The sequence below is a fragment of the Ovis aries genome, chromosome 4 (genome assembly GCF_016772045.2).
Source record: "Ovis aries strain OAR_USU_Benz2616 breed Rambouillet chromosome 4, ARS-UI_Ramb_v3.0, whole genome shotgun sequence".
Taxonomy (NCBI): domain Eukaryota; kingdom Metazoa; phylum Chordata; class Mammalia; order Artiodactyla; family Bovidae; genus Ovis; species Ovis aries.
In genome coordinates, this window is record NC_056057.1 from 20435797 (window position 1) to 20455196 (window position 19400).

General features: G+C 38.1%; 1 protein-coding gene across 1 annotated transcript in view; it reads right to left on the minus strand.

The window, feature by feature from the left end:
- Positions 1 to 19400, minus strand: part of THSD7A (thrombospondin type 1 domain containing 7A) — a 484905-nt gene that overhangs the window by 48055 nt on the left and 417450 nt on the right. The window contains exons 12-13 of the mRNA XM_015095205.4: positions 15546 to 15740; positions 13851 to 14114 (exon numbers count right to left, since the gene is read on the minus strand). Of these exons, the coding sequence (XP_014950691.3) occupies positions 13851 to 14114; positions 15546 to 15740 (459 nt within the window). The remainder of the gene's footprint in view (positions 1 to 13850; positions 14115 to 15545; positions 15741 to 19400) is intronic.

The following is a 19400-nucleotide window of genomic DNA, read 5'->3' on the forward strand; positions in this document are numbered from 1 at the left end:
ACATTTTATAAAATGAAATCAAACATTATGTTTTATGATCGGCTTCTTTTACTTACTGCAGTGTTTTCAGGATTCTTCTATGTTGAGACATTTGTCAGTGCCGTATTCCTTTTTATAACTAAATAGTATTCCATTGTATGGACATATCATATTTTTCAATCCTTTCCTCAATTGATGGACATTTTAGTTGTTTTCATGTTTTGTGCATTACAAATAATGCTATGAATATTTGTGTACAAGTTTCTGTACACATGAGTTTTCAGTTCCCTTGGGTATGTATCTAGGAATGGAATTACCTGATCATATGATAATTCTTTATTTAACTTTTTACTGAAATGCCAAACTGTTTTCCAAAGTGACTGTACCATTTGACGACACCACCAGCAGGATACGAGTGCTCCACTTTATACATCTGTCAAAACTCGTTTATTATGTCTCTTTTATTTTAGTGTCCTTTGAAGAACAAAAGTTTAAATGATAATGAAGTCCAATTTATCTATTTTTATTGCTGTGCTTTGATATCCTATCTAGGAAACAATTATCTAATCCAAGGTCATAAAGGTCAAAACCACCCATTTTTTCCCAAGCGTTTTATAGTTTTAGTTCTTATATTGAGGCATATAATTCATTTTGAGTTAAGCTAAAAATGTCTGAAGTCACTTACAAATCCATGTCATCAGTAACCAAATTATTTAACGTTTATAAAAGACAATTAATTAACAAAACCCAATTATTTCCAAACATTATCAAAACTCCTTTAGTAAAAGAACACTAGTATTTCATATATAATAAATTATTGAAATATTTCTAGAATTTCATTTCCTACCTTGTGCGTGTGTGCGTGCTAAGTTGTATCTGACTTTTTGCAACTCTATGAACTGCAGCCTGCCAGGATTCTCTGTCCATGGGATACTCCAGGCAAGAATACTGGAGTGGGTTGCCATGCCCTCCTCCAGGGGATCTTCCTGACCCAGGGATCAAACCCGCATCTCTTATGTCATCTGCACTGGCAAGCAGATTCTTCACCACTAGCGCCCCCTTTCCTGGCTTGCAAAAGATAAAATAACTGCAAAAACAAACCTCTAACCTTTGTCATTCAGTAATTATAACTGACAGTAGACTCACATGATTTTTATGTCACTACTTCGGAGTAACAGATAAATGGAAATTCTTTCCATTTTTATCTGCTGAAGTTCAACGGCATTGGTGAAATGTGTCATGTCTGACTTCAGTTTGATTCACATTGTATTATTAAGTAAGCAGATATAAAATTTTTATGTTTGATCTTCCAACAGAGTATTCCAGAAAATGTCTCTCCAATAAAACTCAATCTATTAAATTGCTGAAAGATACAAATTAGGCACTAAGATAAAGACACAACTGCGAAAGAGTATAATGCTTAGCATTCCATTTTAATTTTCTAATGTGTAACAACATTCAATAATTGCCTGTCATGTTTATCTCGTACAATTAAAATCCTTAATGCTACTAGTGAACTGCCAGATAAGCATTCCCCTGCCTTCTCCACTAGGATCATTTTTGAGGGCAATTAACACCAAACGATCATGGGGGATAGAAAGACAGAAACATCTGAAGCGTTTTAAGGCTAAATAAACTGCTGGCATCTTGAAGCAATTTATGGTTCCCAAGAATGCTGGAATAAATAAATGACTTCACAATGAGGGTGTTAAAACTTGGTAGCTCAACACAGAATATGACACATGAAAAAATCAAACTCCTGAATTTTGATTGTAGTTTTTCTATCTATATCTGTTCTGATGGCTGCTTTCAGGTTGAAATGAATACAGAATTAGCAGGCTTTGAGTGGCAACCAGAGGACCTTTGAGATACATCCAGTCACCTCATTCATTTGAATTATGAATGTGCAGATAAAGTAGCTTTCAACAACTTTCCCAATTATGACATTGTGCTGTTGAAAGGTGTACTGTTGATAGATTAAAGAATTCATTTTGAAAGCACGTGGAACATATTGGTTGGTTCTGATTTACAGCTGTGTGAATGAGTTCTGCTGGCACTCCACTGGAAACATCTAGATTAATCTCAAAAGTGACCTGAAAAATCTATCTTGCTTAAATGTGTGTTATATGCACATGACTGCAATTGCAAATGAGAACATTTAGCTAGAAGTTTATCTACTATGGTCCTTATGGATTTGAAAATACTGAAAAAGGTCACTGTAAAGAAGTTTCAAAATGAATAGAATATTCCTTTGTAATTATATATTAAGAACAGATAACTTGAAAAGCTGGGGAAACTAAACTACCATGTAGATATCCAAACTCCTATAATCAACCGTTCCACCTATAAAATTCTTATATTCAGTGTATGAAAGGTTATGAATCAACCCTGGGCAATTAAACTGTTCATAATGAAGTATTCAGGTAAGTTTATGTAACTGCAATAAACAGTTATTTTTATTTTTATATTTTTGTTTCAAATACATGTGAATACATGTCTCTTCATATCTACTAGGTACTTATAGACTTTCTCAGAAAATTTCAACATTAGTTTTAATTGCTGTCAGATTTTGTAGCTGTTGCTCTTCCAATACTGATAGCTTACCCAATGACTAGGAGCATTCAGATTCAGGCAGTATACCTATGTAGTTCACGATCAAGGCCATTTCTAATAGCAAACTCTAAAACGCTGCTGTATAATGAAGACTTTGGCTGTTCTGTTTCCCTGATTCCTGGCAGACAGCTTCTAAGCTCTGAAATTTCCTGAGTGACAGGAGTATCTTTGTTATTCATGGTGGGCCTCTTAGACTACATGTGAGTTGATGCGAAGATGTCTATGGAAGGGGGATGACTATACCACGAAGACCAACCATGTATTTAAAAAGCTTGGGGCTTTCAGCCTCTTGATATTCTCCGAACCTCTGGGGAGAGGAGATTGAGTTTAACTCTGTGGTCAATGATTCAACTAATAATGCCTACATAATAACTCCTTCCCCACTAGCAAACTGGACACAAAAGCTCAGGCTGGCAAAGGACATCCATGGGCTAAGACAGTGATGTCTCCTGGTTCCACGGGGAGACAGCATGGATGCCGTGTGTTTGGGACCCTCCCAGCCCTCATCTGTGTGTCCCTTCTATTGACAGGTTCTGATTTTTATCCTTTTGCTATAATAAAACTCTAATTGTAAGTATGGTGCTTTCCAAGTTCTCTGAATCATCCCAGTGAATTAATGAACCTGAGGGAGTAGTGGGGACCCCAAAATCTGTGGCCAGTTGGTCAGAAGCAAGGCTCACCTGGGATCCCCAAACATGCACAGCTCATGTCTGAAGCGAGAGCAGTCTTGCAGAGGACTGAACCCTTAACCTGTGAAGTTTAGCCCAAGTCCAGGTAGTTAGTGACAGAAATGAATTCTACTTTCAGATGTAAATTTTATTTAAAAAGGAAATAAACTTATTTATGCAAGAGCCCATGTCCAAAGTTTACTTATTCAACCAACATAAAAGCTTTGAGAATAATTACATACATGAAGGCATTTATGGACTTTTTCTCCCCAAATCTAACATTTATAATTTTAACTAATATTATATGAAAAATTAGAAAAAAAGTTCTAAGAACCCATTTTGGAAATTGGGCTTTGTCAGCAATATAAACATATTTGATAGAGTGTTCAGATTATGAAGTAATAGGAAACACATTCACTTTGAAACAGTAGAGTGATTTATTTTTAACTGGATCCTTCAGGGCACTGTTCTTGCAGTCAACAAGAATCACACAATGACATGAAGTATTTCCAAAGGATGATCTTTATACACTAGTTTGTTGGATTTTTGGCATCCCTCGTGGCTCAGACAGTAAATCTGCCTGCAGTGTGGGAGACCCGGGTTTGAGTCCTGGGTTGGGAAGATCCTAATAATTGTTAAACATGATTTTTTATAAATTACATGGTCAAGCAAGTTGGAAAATTGTTGCATTAAACTAGGTTAAACAGCTCTTTTTACCCTGGGCTTTCTTTTTTTTATGTATCGTTTCTTTGCTAACATGAACTGTGCATCTCTAGGCGAATGACTCACACACTGCATTATATGCTTCTTAACTTTTTCCTACAGCATCTCACTGGACCAATGAGAAACAGATCATTCCGATAGGTTGTAATTATAATGCAAACTGGATTCATGTTTTGAGCTGTACAGAATTTTAGTGTTTAATTAGACCTTTTTATGTCCATTTCTAGATAAGGGAAAAATGCAAACGCTAACAAATAAAAACAAAACCCCTAAACTTAAGAAAATTTCTTCTTAGTTTATACTTTAAAGTTTTAAAGAAGTAAAGGTGAAACTTATGGCAAAGAGAGAGGGAACAGTTATGCAGATAAACTTCTTGAATATTTTTTTAATGACTATTTTAAACTAAACGACCATTGTGTGTTTATTCAGATTAACTACAATTTCCTGTCAGGGCTAAACTGGCTTTCAATGTAACAATGAAAAAATGGCTAAACACTGGAGAGTAAATGCAAGTGAAGATGTTCCTTTTAAACTTAACTTTAAAATGCCCACAAATATGTTGGGGTGCTCTCAGGTTACTTTTTGAGCCCATTGATATGGTTTATGTCTAATTCTTCATGCATTTACAAAAAAATTCCTATGTATAAGCCTTGCTCACTACATAACCATTGTGATGATGACTGAAGTAGAAAAAGACCAGGGATCGAACTTTAGTTTCCTGTGTCACCTGCATTGCAGATGGATTCTTTACCCACTGAGGACAGGGGGAGTTCTGAAATGAGAACACACTCAACTAAAGGGTATTAGACTATATTCAACTAATGGGTATTACAGTTACTTTGGCCTTGCAGGGCATTATTATAACAGGATTCTATATGAGGGTCAGTTAGTATCTCTAAGAATTATTAAACCTTATAATACAATAGGCTTCCCTGGTGGCTCAGTGGTAAAGAAGCTGCCTGCGATGCAGGAGACGCTGGTTCCATTCCTGGGTCGGGAAGATCTCCTGGAGGAGAAACTGACAGCCCACTCCAGTATTCTCCCACGGACAGGAGCCTGGAAGGTTATAGTCCCTGGGGTAGCAAAAGAGTCGGACAAGACTTAGTGACTGAACAACTACAACACCCTCAACAACAACATAACACAGCATGAGTAATGAACAGCTTTGTGGTTTTATCAATCAAATTATCATGGTTATTAGCAAGATTACCACACCTAATCATTTCCCTTAAGTTAGCGTTACCTTAGGGCTTCCCTTGTGGCTCAGCTGGTAAAGAATCAGCCTGCAATGCAGGAGACCTGGGTTCAATCCCTGGGCTGGGAAGATCCCCTGGAGAAGCAAAGGCTACCCACTCCAGTATTCTGGCCTGGAGAATTCCATGGGCTATATAGACTATGGGGTTGTCTCAAAGAGTCGACACGACTGAGTGACTTTCCCTCACTCACTCAGTGTTATCTTTCCTCTAAGGCATTGGGGAGGGGGAGGGGTCAGAGCCCAAAAGAAAGGTTGTGGAATAAAACATATTAGCAGATATTGTTAATAAAGACAAAGGTAAATAGATTTTTCTCTGCTGCTGTTGCAAATAATGAATTGTCCTTGGTAGTTAAATTTTATTTTAAGCAGTGAAACACTTTGTTCCTAAAAGGTAGAAAGCCCAGTTCATGTATGGAGTATCCTGGAGGCTATGTTTGACAGCCCGGCCTGAGGGGCTCCATGGAGCCCAGATTAAAACCTTATAAGTACTAGTTAAGTTGAGGTCTCTGTGACATGGAGCACACAGAACTAAGGGATAACACCAGAAGTATTCCCATCTCACACAGCATGAATGGTAGCTGCAGGGAAACTGCCAAGGAAAGTCACCCTCAACCTTTACGGTCCTCCTTCAGGGAGCCTGTTAGGAAATAATGCTGGTACCACACTTTATTTATACTCCACCCTAGACACCTGGTTTCTTTTTGTGCCCACGTATCCACAGTAGCCCCTTCTTCATTTCCCTGGTTCTTTAAACTTGCATCTTCTACCTCAGGAAAAGTCTCCCACTCTCTGCCTGTCTTTTTACATTTGAAGGGAAAAAGATCCCAATTGTGAAAGATAACTGTAAAAGCAACACTAGCTTTATCTGTGTTATCAAATGAAAGGGTTACATTTTAAAATGAATCAAGACATTAGAAAAATACTACCAACTGAAAAAGTTTCTTGGAGAAATCAGCATGCCATTTCAGCTCATTTAAAAAATTAAAAGTTAAAAAATTGCCTTTTTTCCTGGTTTAATGAAACATGCTCTTCCTCAAATACAGGCATCTACTACAATAAGGAACAATTTCTCACTCCATTTTGTTTCTAATTAACCTTTAACGTTAAACTTATATCATCTTCTATAGAATTTCATTACAAAAAGGAAAACATTCCAGGTATATTATGGTTCAGTGGTCATGTAGGTTATTTCAGAATCTACTTTCTTCATATCCATAATTAATTTTCTCAGATGTACTCTGAGCTCTACAATGTCTTAAAAGTACATGTTCTTGATCTAAAATTTACTTGTAAATTGAGTACTCTCTGAATTTAAAAAATCTCAGTTGGGCACTTGTACAAGAAATACACTTAGGATGCATTCCTTTTCTAAGTTTTGTTGATGGTCTATTTTTTTGTTCCCATAAATTCTGATAGGTTAAAAAACCCCACACTTGGTGGCATGTATACAAGAATTTCTGACTGATAAGGCAGCATCCAGCATTTACAGTTCCTTATAACACTGAGGGACGATCATTCAAACATGATACCTGTTTTCAAATCATCCACATCATAACTGCAGGAAACTGGTGAAATAAAGATGGAGATCATTTAGGTTATTATGCAATAATACTAAATGTTGCCATAGGGTGAGCCATCATTATAAAATGAAAATATCTTACTAAAAAGCCTTTGTTTCACTTGTAAAGTTTGCAGAGCTTTCTTTTTATTAAAATAATTAGTATTGCAGTACAAACCCCCTATGAAGCAACCTGTAAGAATGACTGTGGATGCCAGAAAGGGTTTTGCAAAATATCAAATTTTAATGGGCATACTCTGAACCCCACTGATGCTTCCAAAATTAACTGCTAAAGCTATTAATTACTGTCCAGAAGGTTCTCTGTGATACCATTCATAAACATGCTAGGCAAAGAGAGAAAGCATGAAAGAATCAATATAAATCATTATATTTTAGAATTAATGTTAAAGGGAAACTAATCTTATACCACTGAGACATTAGACAAACTATGCTGAACAATTCAATAGCGACTCTAGTTAAAAGACTGAAATGATTAAAAGAGTGTAATGTGTCCTGGAGCAAGTAGTACAGCTATCTGAATGCCAGCATGATGGTCAAAAGGCAGTATAAAGTCCTAAAAAGCACACACAACACTTTAACACAATACCGTACTCTGTTTATGAATAGAGCAGTAAATAAACACAGAGCTCTCTCCTATTTCCCTGTCTGAGCCAAAAAAAAGACTTTCCTCATCCTCAGGGCAATCGTTAACTTGCCAATATCCTTTCACAGAAGATCCCACAGAACTCATTCTGTTTTCAAAATTATACCTAAATAGGCATTGACTTTATAAAGATCCATATTTACAGATTTTAAAAACTTCCTAATGTTTGTGCTCCTCCCCACAACTGGTAAGCAAGTGAACTATCATCCATTAGGTGTTGATTATTTTGACACCCTCTGCACACCCCCACCTCCCCGCCATCTTGTCAGAGTGCAGATTCTGACTCAGCAGCTCTGCAAAGTGGGCTGAATTTCCAGTGGCTTTTCTGGAATGTCTATGCTGCTGGTCTGAGTAAGAAGGGTTCAAATCCCAGTTGGCAAATGATAGCCTAGGCTGACAGCCTATTTTTGTAAATAAAGTTTTATTGGAACATACCTGTGCAATTCACTCACATCTTGTCTCTGGCTGCTTTCAGGCTATAACTGCAGAATTGGGTAGTGGTTACAGATACCTTTTGGCCTGCAGATCCTGAAATATTTGCTTTTGGCCCTTTAGGAAAACATTTGATAACAAGTAATTTAACCATGGACAGTGGAGCCTGGTAGGCTACATACAGTCCACGGGGTTGTAAAGAGTCAGACATGAATGGAGCAACTGAGTGCACACACAACTTAACCTAAAGCTGATTCTCAAGTTTCCTCAGAGTCTGTCCAAGCTGGTAAGTATTTGCGAGGTATCAACAGCAATATATAAAATTACTTTTAGGTGATAGGAGACCTATGTATACATACCAGCATGGGCTCAAGAAAAACAGTCCTATGAGATAGGCTTTTCTGCTTCTTTGACATTAACAGATGATAAAACATCACAAATAAAAATGAGTTCAATTTTAGAATATCTGTTGATGGTGCATTGTGGCTTAAACTCGGTATGAAGAACATCAAAGACAAATACGCTGAGAGTAAAGATTGAAGAGAAGAGTCTGGGAGAAATTACATAATGCAAAGAGCTCAAGACTTGAGTATCTGGCACTTTTACAATTTATCTCATTCACCTTGAAAGTGTTGTTTTGAGATAAATCTAATAGAAATGTTATTCCTTATTTTCTCAAGGGAAGTTGAGTGGACACAAAGAGAACTAAATAATAATTCAATATTCCCAACTGAAGCTGTAAACATAGGCTGGGAAAAAGCAAGTTGTCACAGTTTGCTAATATAAACCAAGAGATAAGCTGTTGTCCAAATCTGGTGTTGTACAAATCAGGCGATTCTGAACCTACCTACAATTTAGTAGGCAGAGAGAAGCACGCATACTTGATGAAGAGCATACAGAAAGTTTGTGGCATGTATATGTTTATTCCAAAGATCTTAGTTCTCAGTGATCTGTTTGATTATATCCCAGAACTGTGACACAGGGGGAAGGACACTGTTTGAAAAAAGTGTCCAAGCCTGATTGTAGATCAAACATAGCAACAAAAATTCTCTCCAACTCTTCACTCATTCATTCATTCTACAAACACTTACTGAGCACCTACTGTTCTAGTGCTTGGGATACATGAGTGAATACAGTAGTCAAAGATAACTTCGTCAATCTACATTTTTGTACAGGAGATACAACATAGATAAAAATATAATAAATAAATTACATGGCATGTTATAGAGTGATAGATGTTTTTGAAATACAAAATGTTGAGCAGAAAAAGGGGTTTTGGGTGATCTGGGTTGGGTTGAGGGATAGCATAATAAAATCTGTCACATTTCAATAAGGATCTTGTATACATGTACCTTGCATAAGCTAGGTTACCTCTATGATTCTTCAAAATATAGAGGTTAAATGATATCATAATTCCAGATGTTCTACCTCTTGTTATGCGAAATTTTAAGAGTGATTAACTGGAGAAGTACCTAGTACTATGTGCATAGACAATCAATTTCTAGTAAACCAATCAAGTTCTCTGGAACAGACCCTGATGCTGGGAAATACTGAGGGCAGGAGGAGAAGGAGGCAACAGAGAATGAAATGGTTGGATGGCATCACTGAATCAATGGACATGAGTTTGAGTAAACTCTGGGAGATAGTGAAGGACAGGAAAGCCTGGCGTGCTGCAGTCCATGGGGGCAAAGAGTTGGACACGGGTTAGCGATGAACAACAACAATCAAGGTCTTAGAGGATTCTAGCAGTGAGGAGAAAATGTGTAATTCAGTTTTTGAGTGATTTACAGTCTGTTGCCAAAAGTGACACTGTCCAAGATTTCATAGCAGAAGTAAATATATGTAGTTTGTATTATGAGGTCAGAAGAGATAATAGCCCAAAATCTATTCATATATTAACATTTGCATGGGAACTATATTTAATACCATGTATCAGGAAGGGTGAACATTTATTTGGCTCCCAGGTATACTTTAAGATCTGATTTTTGGAGTATTGGTATTGCTTTTCAGTACAGAGTCTATCACTGTGAGAAATTCCAGACAGAATTGTGCCTTGAGTTACAGGTTTTTTTTTTTAATGGTAACCACATGGGAAGTGAGCTAAAGTAATATACTTAAACTGATGACAGTCAAACTGTTTATCAGTACAATAACTGATAATATGACCCACAGATGGATAACACAGATTAAACAGAAATGCCATAAGGCCACTATTGAACAGGACAGGGGATTAGTGTCTTTGCACTGCACACACTTGGGGATCAATTTTATGTTTAAACTGAAAGCTGTAAGAGACTTTTCTTGAAAGCCACTTTAAAACCCCATTTCCACCATACATCTGGAAAGCTGATTTGGCTGAGCAAAGGCAGGGGTCATAGAAACTGCAATTTAGAGAACGCCTAGGATAGAGTACCACAGTGATAGCATTCCACTATCAGGATTGACAGAACATCAGTAGTAATTCCAAAGAAATCAGGCAATAGAGAGTCAATTTCCTCAGACTTTGAGTAAAACTGTTAGCAAACACTAAAATATCCCACTGGATACGCATCATAGATCAGATTTACTGAGAAAGGAATGATGCTGGATAGACACAAAAAACTAAATTGGAACAGTTCACTCGAAGATCTTTGATCCTTTCACAATTTCCATGAACTTCAGTGCTTCCAGGGACCCATCTTTTTCCTAGATACGCTCTTCTTTTAAAATACAGAACTGAATTCTTCACGCTTTGAATCGACAGTGCTTAGGCAGGAAGTCTACTGCTTTTGGTCAATTTCAGTTTTTTCTGTAGTTAGACTTTTTTCAAGGGATCAGACATTTTTTTTGGAGAAGACTCTTGAGAGTCCCTTGGACTGCAAGGAGGTCAAAGCAGTCAATCCTAGAGGAAATCAGTCCTGAATATTCATTGGAAGGACTGATGCTGAAACTGAAACTTCAATACTTTGGCCTCCTGATGCGAAGAGCTGACTCGCTGGAAAAGACCCTGATGCTGGGAAAGATTGAAGGCAGGAGGAGAAGAGGGTGACAGAGGATGAGATGGTTGGATGGCATCACTGACTCCATGAACATGAGTTTGAGCAAGCTCCGGGAGTTGGTGATGGACAGGGAAGCCTGGTGTACTGGAGTCCATGGGGTCACAAAGAGTCGGACATGCCTGAGTGACTGAACTGAACTGACACATTTTCATGAGAGTCACAAGATATTTTTAAAGTTTCCTTTTTCTTTTTTTTTTTTCCTAAAAATAAGATTGACTGTTAAGTAGTTTACTGAAGCACTCATGCATCTAATTAGCAGATCAGGGTGAAAGAGAGAACAGATGAGAGTCATTCTGAAAGCTTACAGGCTATATTAAAAACAAATGATTATCTTGGTGATTCACTGCGAGTAACAATTTAAAATGTGAGCAAACACTTACATGCTACAAGTCAGGAGAAACATTTTTAAGTGATCTTCAGTTTTACGTTTTAATGACCCACTATGGATCTTCTACATTATCATCATATCACCTCAGAATGGCAGGCGCATTTACATTTTTCCTGCTATTTATGGCACCTATGTTATTTAACTTACGGAGAGTACATCACGTGAAATGCCAGGCTGGATGAAGCACAAGCTGGAATCAAGACGGCCAGGAGAAATATCAACAATCTCAGATATGCAGATGATACCACTCTAATGGTAGAAAGTGAAAAGGAACTAAAGAGCCTCTTGATGAGGGTGAAAAGAAGAGATTGAAAAAGCTGGCTTGGAAACTCAACATTCAAAAAAATAACATCATGGCCTCTGGTCCCATCACTCCATGGCAAATAGAAGGGGAAAATGTGGAAGCAGTGACAGATTTTATTTTCTTGGGCTCCAAAATCACTGCAGACAGTGATTGCAGCCATGATATGAAAAGATGCATGCTCTTTGGAAGGAAAGCTATGACAAACCTAGACAGCATATTCAAAAGCAGAGACATCACTTTGCCAACAAAGATCTGTATAGTCAAAGCTACGGTTTTTCTAGTAGTCATGTACAACTATTAGAGTTGGGCCATGAAGAAGGCTGAGTGCCGAAGAATTAATGCTTTTGAACAGTGGTGCTGGATAAGACTCTTGAGAGTCCCTTGGACAACAAGGATATCAAACCAGTTAATCCTAAAGGAAATCAGTCCTGAATATTCACTGGAAGTACTAATGCTGAAGATCCAATACTTTGCCCACACGATGCAAAGAGCTGACTCTTTGGAAAAGACCAATACTGGGAAAGATTGAAGGCTAAAAGAGAAGGGAGTGGCACAGGATGAGATGGTTAGATAGCATCACTAACTCAATGAAGTTGAGCAAAGTCTGGGAGATAGTGGAGGACAGAGGAGCCTGGTGTGCTGCAGTTGATGGGGTCGCAGAGTCGGATACACTGACTTAGCGACCGAACAACAAAAATATTATTTGATACAGAGAATAAAAAAGCAATTACTCTTACCGAAGCTTTTCAAGGCATACTAAACTTAATATTGTTCTAAATGCATAGAATAACCTTAAATTTAGAAATGTACATATACAAAATTCTTATATCCAGAGCTTCAACATAACGGAGTCTTATAATGGGGGCTCCTATTACTAGACTTTGATACAACAGTAATTATTAGATAAGGTAAAAAAAGTCAGGGTTTTTGGAAACCTCATTTTGGGGACAGATTTAAGAGATTCCATAAGTGTGTCACCACGATACCCCATAATGGTTTATATATGTGAGATGATCCTATTAGTTTATGTTGTCTTCTGAACTATATAATAAAACTGAAGGAGTTCTGTTCCAATGGCAGAAGTTAGCAGCAAGGTTGGAGGGTAACTACCATGTACCTCTCTCCTAGTAGTTTAATTCATCTTTCTCAAGTCACCTCCATGAAAGGAGGAAGATCACTGTCCAATGTGTGCAAATACTGGTACAAACAATATTTTGTGACATCCGTGACATCCTCAAGTGACATCCGTGATTCAGGCTGACCCATAGGAAACATCTCATTCCATAATAAAACAACAGATACATTAAAAGAATGAAGAAATATTGCTTAAAGCTAACTATATTATGATGTAGAACCAGAGTTCACTACATACTTAGGTCAAAACCACTCTTTACAAACTTTTGGCAACTCATTAACACAGTATCTTAGCTTCTTTTTTTTGATATACTTTTTGTTTCCTTGGAAAACAAAAGTTTCCTAACTCTACGTACCTTTTTCTGGTTTTGTTTGTTTGGGCCAGTCTCAACTTAATGATGAATAAACAAGAGATGCTCAAGTTTGCACAAATTATGGCTTTCAATCTTTCTCCTCTGCCACTGAATGTACCTTAGGCACATCACGAATCTTGCCAGTTCAGTTCTTAAAAGTCTGTCTAGTTCAAAACTTTATTCTCAGATTATATTCACATCTTCTCTACTCCTCCCCACTCTCTGTACCCAGACTTGCTGGGGATTGTCAAGCCTACTCAGCCTCAGAGGAGGTCTCTGGCACCATTTGCCTACATGCAAGGCTCCCTGGTGGCTCAGTTGGTAAAGAATCTGCCTGCAATGCGGGGGACCTGGGTTCAATCCCTGGGTTAGCAACATCCCTTGGAGGAGGGCATAGCAACCCACTCCAGTATTCTTGCCTGGAGAATCTCATGGACAGAGGAGCCTGGCGGGTTGCAGTCCATACGGTCACAAAGAGTTAGACAGGACGGAATGACTAAGCACTGCACAGCAAGGCTTCCCTGTCACCAGCTTTGGGACTTGGTTGCCAACTTCTGGACAATGAGACAAGTGCCACTGAATGTCCTGTTACATGTTAATGATAGACATACAGTGTGGTGGTGCCCCTGCTGTTCAGTGTAGAACTCACTTCGGTAAACTTTCATTTCCCTCCATCCTGAAACAGGTGTGTTTCAACCCCAAAGATAACCAATGTACAACAGTGAGGAAAAACTGGACTACCGTGGCTGTTGCACCTGGACGTCTCCACCAGCCTGCCATTCTGGTCATAGCACGCCATCGCCTGGTAGCGATATCCTTGACCACATTCCTTGACATCTCCTTGGACCTTCATTCCCAGCAACACTTCCGCCTTCCCCTCGGGCAAAATGCAGTCGGACCAGTTTCCCACAGGCTGTGCGTTATACTTGTCACAGGGACAGTACTGCGTCTCAATCAGGGGGTACAGATGAGAATTTTTACATTTTTCCTTCTTCTTACTTTTTCCTGTGGAGAAAATTAAGTTGGAAAATGCCGTTATTAATACCAAGCATCCGTTTTTTCCCTTTCCTAGCTTCCTTTCTTTATTTTTAACTGTATTCAACTGTAGCCTATAAATAAATGCCACTTTCTCCCTCCGCAGTGCTTTTTATGTAGGTTTTTGTTATATTGAGTGCTTTGCATAGTGAAAATTTTCTTTTTGTTCTCAATTAAAAACAGCCCATTTTGAATAAGGCACTAACTGTTGTGCTGAATGTTATACTCCTCGAAAGGATTAAAATCCTCTCAGATGATCACGTGCTTTCACTGATTGGGGAGTCTGAGGTAACTGCATAAATATCTCCTTTATAATCTGTGCAAAAATATGACATGAAGAGAGAGAGTCACTGCACGGGTCCACATAGTTAACTAACTTTCTGTTAAGTCCAAATAGATGGTATAGTTATATAAGGGGTTATAGTTCAGAAAATGAGACTTTCACATTACTTTTCTGATTGTGATTTCACATCTTTCAATAGTTCTGAAGAACAATCATTTTGACATACTTGATGATTAATGTAGGGAATAATGATAGTAAAAATGAAAATGTTTAATATTAAATAAAAATATCAGAAATAGTGTGTAAACCTAAATAAATTCCCTTGTAAGATAAAAACTTAAGTATAATAGTAATATGTGCCTGAATAAAACCATTATTTTAATTAGATTACATATATTTATGTCATATATACTAATTATATTGCACATAACTAGTTATATATGTCATATATATATTCAACTTTCATAAGCTGCCTTATACAGTTTTCAAAAGTCTTCATTATGACAGCTGGTCTATTTTACCACTTCAAATTCTGAATACTCTACTAGCATGAATATTTTTAGGTTTCTTTGGCCATTGAGTATTTTTGAATGCATCAGAGTTTAGTTCAGCATGACGGCTCCTGTTTCTGCTCATTATGCTTTTTGCCACTGTGACTACCTTTTAAAAATAAAGCTTTCAGATACAGAATTAATGTCGTATTTTTCTTCTAGATGATGAGGGATAATCTGAGGTTGTGACAAGGAGGATGACTTAAGAAAATCAAGTCACAACCTCTCCCTGGGTTCCTAAAAAACTTTTCTAAGCACCTCACAGTCTATTGGTAATTCAACAAAGGTACATGTTTAAAACAAAAAGTAATCCAGCGCAGATCATTTAGGCAGACAGAGTTCAATTTTCAAGGCTACTTTTTCTACTAAAAGTACACAATGCATCTGTCACGCCACCTTATGTTAAAATACAGCTCTGACTCCACTATCACATTAAGCGTTACGACAGCGTGAATAAGGCATATTCGTGCATTTTCCAAATACCTTGTCAGAACTATCTTGTTCTGACTTTTTATTATGTTTTTCTGCCTTGGCAAGTGTTGGCTTTGGCATCCCAATTATTCTTACCAACGATAGCACGCTTTCTGGTCCTAACTGCGCCGCAGTCTCCATTGCATGAAGAAAACCTGGACCAGCTGGTGAGTTGACAGTCATCTTGGCAAGGCATCTGGCAGGCTTGGGTGAGGGCTGGCACAGGGCCTGCATACCGGAGGCATTCATGGATGCCAGCCTGGCCTCCATCTTGCTTTCGACAAGTAATGGCTAAAGGAAAAGCAAAGGGCTATTTATCATGAATTTGAATGTCTGTAATTACCCTTAATCAGGAATTAACCTAACATTGTTTTACTTAGGTGGAGAAATCCTCTTCTGACTCTTTATTTGCAGCAGAAATCTGGTAGGAGTGTTTCTAGTAATCACAGTGGTCATTAAATTGATCCTATAGCATTTTAGAAATAATAGATATCCGTCAGACACAACAGAAGCAAACACACGCACACAGCAGGTTTTATTAGATGTTATTAAGGATTTTAGGGCTTCCCTGGTGGTTCAGATGGTAAAGAATCTGCCTGCAATGCGGGAGGCCTGGGTTCTATCCCTGGGTCAGGAAGATCTCCTGGAGAAGGGTATCCATTCCAAGATTCTTGCCTGGAGAATTTCAAGGACAAAGGAACCTGGCGGGCTATAGTCCATGGGACTGCAAAGAGTTGAACATAATTGAGCAACTAATACTTTCACTTTCAAAGATATTAAGTCACATGTGGATTATATTTAGAAATGAATTATTTAAAAGAGAAAACAGACAGGCTCTGCTGAGCATGGAAATTTCAGGCAAGAATACTGGAGTGGGTTGCCATTTCCTACTCCAGGGGATATTCCCGATCCAGGGATCCAACCCACGTCTCCTGCATTAGCAGGCAGATTCTTTACCACTGTGCCACCTGGGAAGCCCCTAGAAAGGTCTTAGTGGCAGTCAAATCTTTGGAAGGTTTGGGTGGGGGAGAATGCTTATGAAACTTGTCACAGAGCTCCATTTGCATAAAAGAAGCATGTTTCTTTTTAAAATTACATTGAAAGCTTCTTGTGATGGCTTTGAAGTGATTAATGATTAATGGGAGAGGGCAGTTTCAAAGTCCTTCCCTACTTCCCTCTGTGTACAAGTTCTTCACATGCACAAATAACAACCATGAGCTTAAAATGAAGACAAGGGTGGGATGAATTGAGGTAGTAGCACTGAAATATATATATTACCACATGTAAAACAGATAGTTAATGGGAAGTTGCTGTATAACACAGGGAACTCAACCTGGTGCTCTGTGGCAGCCTAGAGGGGTGGGATGGAGTGGGAGAGGGGAAGGAGGTTCAAGAGGGAGGGAACACATATATACATACTTATGGCTAATTCATGTTGGTATGCAGCAGAAACCAACACAACAGTGTAAAGCAATTATCCTCCAATTAAAAAAATTAAGACAAAACTTTTAGCAATCGATCTGTCACATCGTAGTTTACATTTCCAATAATTACATATGGAGTCTCAAAAAAGGGTGAAAAAATTTTGGTTTATATATTTTAGTTTTCCCAAGATATTGTTCAACTGAATTTTTAAAACCAAGTCATTGTTTTTTGTTTTTTTCTTTTTTTACCTATTGATCATAGATGCAAAATTGCTTTAAGGTAAAATGTCTTAAAGAAAAAGAGCAAGTGATATCTAAGTCCTCTTTCCTCCCGCAGCCATTTCCCCCCTATTGGTTTTCGAAATAATTCGTTTTTTATTGAGGAAGCAGAAGAAACATTTAGACCTTGGTCCTAAAGTTAAGTCTTCATTGAACCAGCTTAAATGGCCCAGTCAGACTGATTTATGTGGGCCTGTCAGGTTTTTGGTCTAGGCCGACACTGCAGCTGGTCTCTGCTCTGCTCAGAATTCTATCTTCATGAAACGAAGGTGAAGGAGCCTGACATTTTGATCCTAAATTACCATTAGGGCACACAGGGCCCCAGGTTAAACAGGACCCTCTGGATCTGTACACTAAAACTAAACTACCCTGTAGTACAGCAGTGTGTGATGGGGTGTGTAAAAAGATTTAACAGTTTTATCCAAAGAAGACTTTCTCTGTGTACGGTGAACACAACTTGTTGGTACTGCTGTAGGAAAAGTTCCATTAATTGGGCAAATGCAGGTGAAAACACTTATTTCTTAGCTCTAGATCTCTCTTCATTTGATATGCACAACACTGGAAGAGTCAATCTGTATGAAATGAACAGAGGTCTGTGAATTTTAAAGATATGAAAACCTGGTTGAGGGGAGAGGGGTAGACTTTAGGAAGCTGATGTGGCAAGAAAAAACATTAAGTGCTCCAAGAGACTCTCACCTCTCGGAAGAAGAGTTGTCCGGTGGACTGTAGTCATCAGACCAGTGCCAGGTAGAGGCTCTCACGTCAAGCTGCAGCTGATCACCTCAATAGTTTTGGGAACATGTGCACGCCCTTGCTAAAGTCCAGTATTCTGATTTAACTGTTTGAGGGCAGGGTCCCAGGCATTAATATCATTTTTAAAGCTCCCTGGTGATTCAAACATGTATCAGTGAAATGAGACCACTGCTCTAGCAGGCAGTATATTTCCAGGGGCATCAGATACTCCTGGAATGCTATTCGAGTTGAAGATTTCTGGGTTCAGTCCAAAGCTCCTGGATGAGAGCTCTGTGTGTGGGATCACGGAATATGCATTTATTTTCAAGTTGCTCAGATAGTCCTCATGCCCATTCAAGCTTAAGGCCTACAAGCCTGAGTATTCAAGTCACTAGGATATGTTTGCCTGAGACTTGTGACTAAAACTGAAGGTCCTCTGGTGCCCAATTTCCCAAAGCTTGGCACTGTGCCAAGCTTTGGGAAACAAAGGCTGAGCACATGGGAATGAGCTAAGGGGAGCTTAGACTTGGAGTACAAGGAGTAGACCAAACGAGCACCCAGGTAGGTGGGAAGACTGTTACGTGTGAATTGGTATAGGAGGAATCTACAAAATGCAGTACATCGATAAGCTCATGGCATTTTGCAATTCTTTCTACACCTCCTTGAACACTTTATACAAAGGAAGGTCTGACGGTTTGTGGCCAGAGTTGCCCCAAGGATGCTTAAGAGGAAGGATTGATAAAGAGGAAAATATTAGATCTTTACTCATCAGGATATGTAGCAACCTCAAAAATGATTATTTTGGAAAATAAGAAATTTAACCATAGAGTTCTAAGCTGTGAATAGTCACACTGTTTATAACTAAAAGAAAAAATAATCTACAAAACTAAATTTATATTCTTAGAAAAAAGATGAGTTTTATCTAAGCATCCAATTTTGCTCTCTGAAATACAGACTTGTATAAATCTTTTAAACTAAATGCAATTGCCTTGGGTTCTCCATTAAGGTTTTCTAAGGTTCTCTCTTATAAATTTCATTTCACAATTGTTCCAACCATCATCACATTAAGGGACATGAAAAACCAAAATAAAGTAAAACTACTATCAATACGATTCTAGAAACTAATTTCTTCTGTGCAAATCTATACCATTTATATAAATCTAGAGTCTATATTCCTGTAGTACGCAAAATCTCAAAAAGTATTTCAAGTAGCTCAAAAGAAAAAAATGTGTAAAATTCCCATATTTGTTCTCAGAAACCCACTCAGCACTCCACTCCCTTTATCTGAGAGTTTAGGCAGTGTATTTTGAATGGATTACTTATGCAGTGTTATCCAAACAAGCAGCAACAGTACCATTTGTACAATATATTGAAACTTATCGTACATCTCAACTTGTTTCTATTCTGACTTGGAGGAAATACAACAATTCAAACAGGAATGTAATCTGAAATGAACTTCCTGCTATTAGGGTGAGGAAAATATAAATGTTTGGAAAGGGAACCATCTGAATTCTCA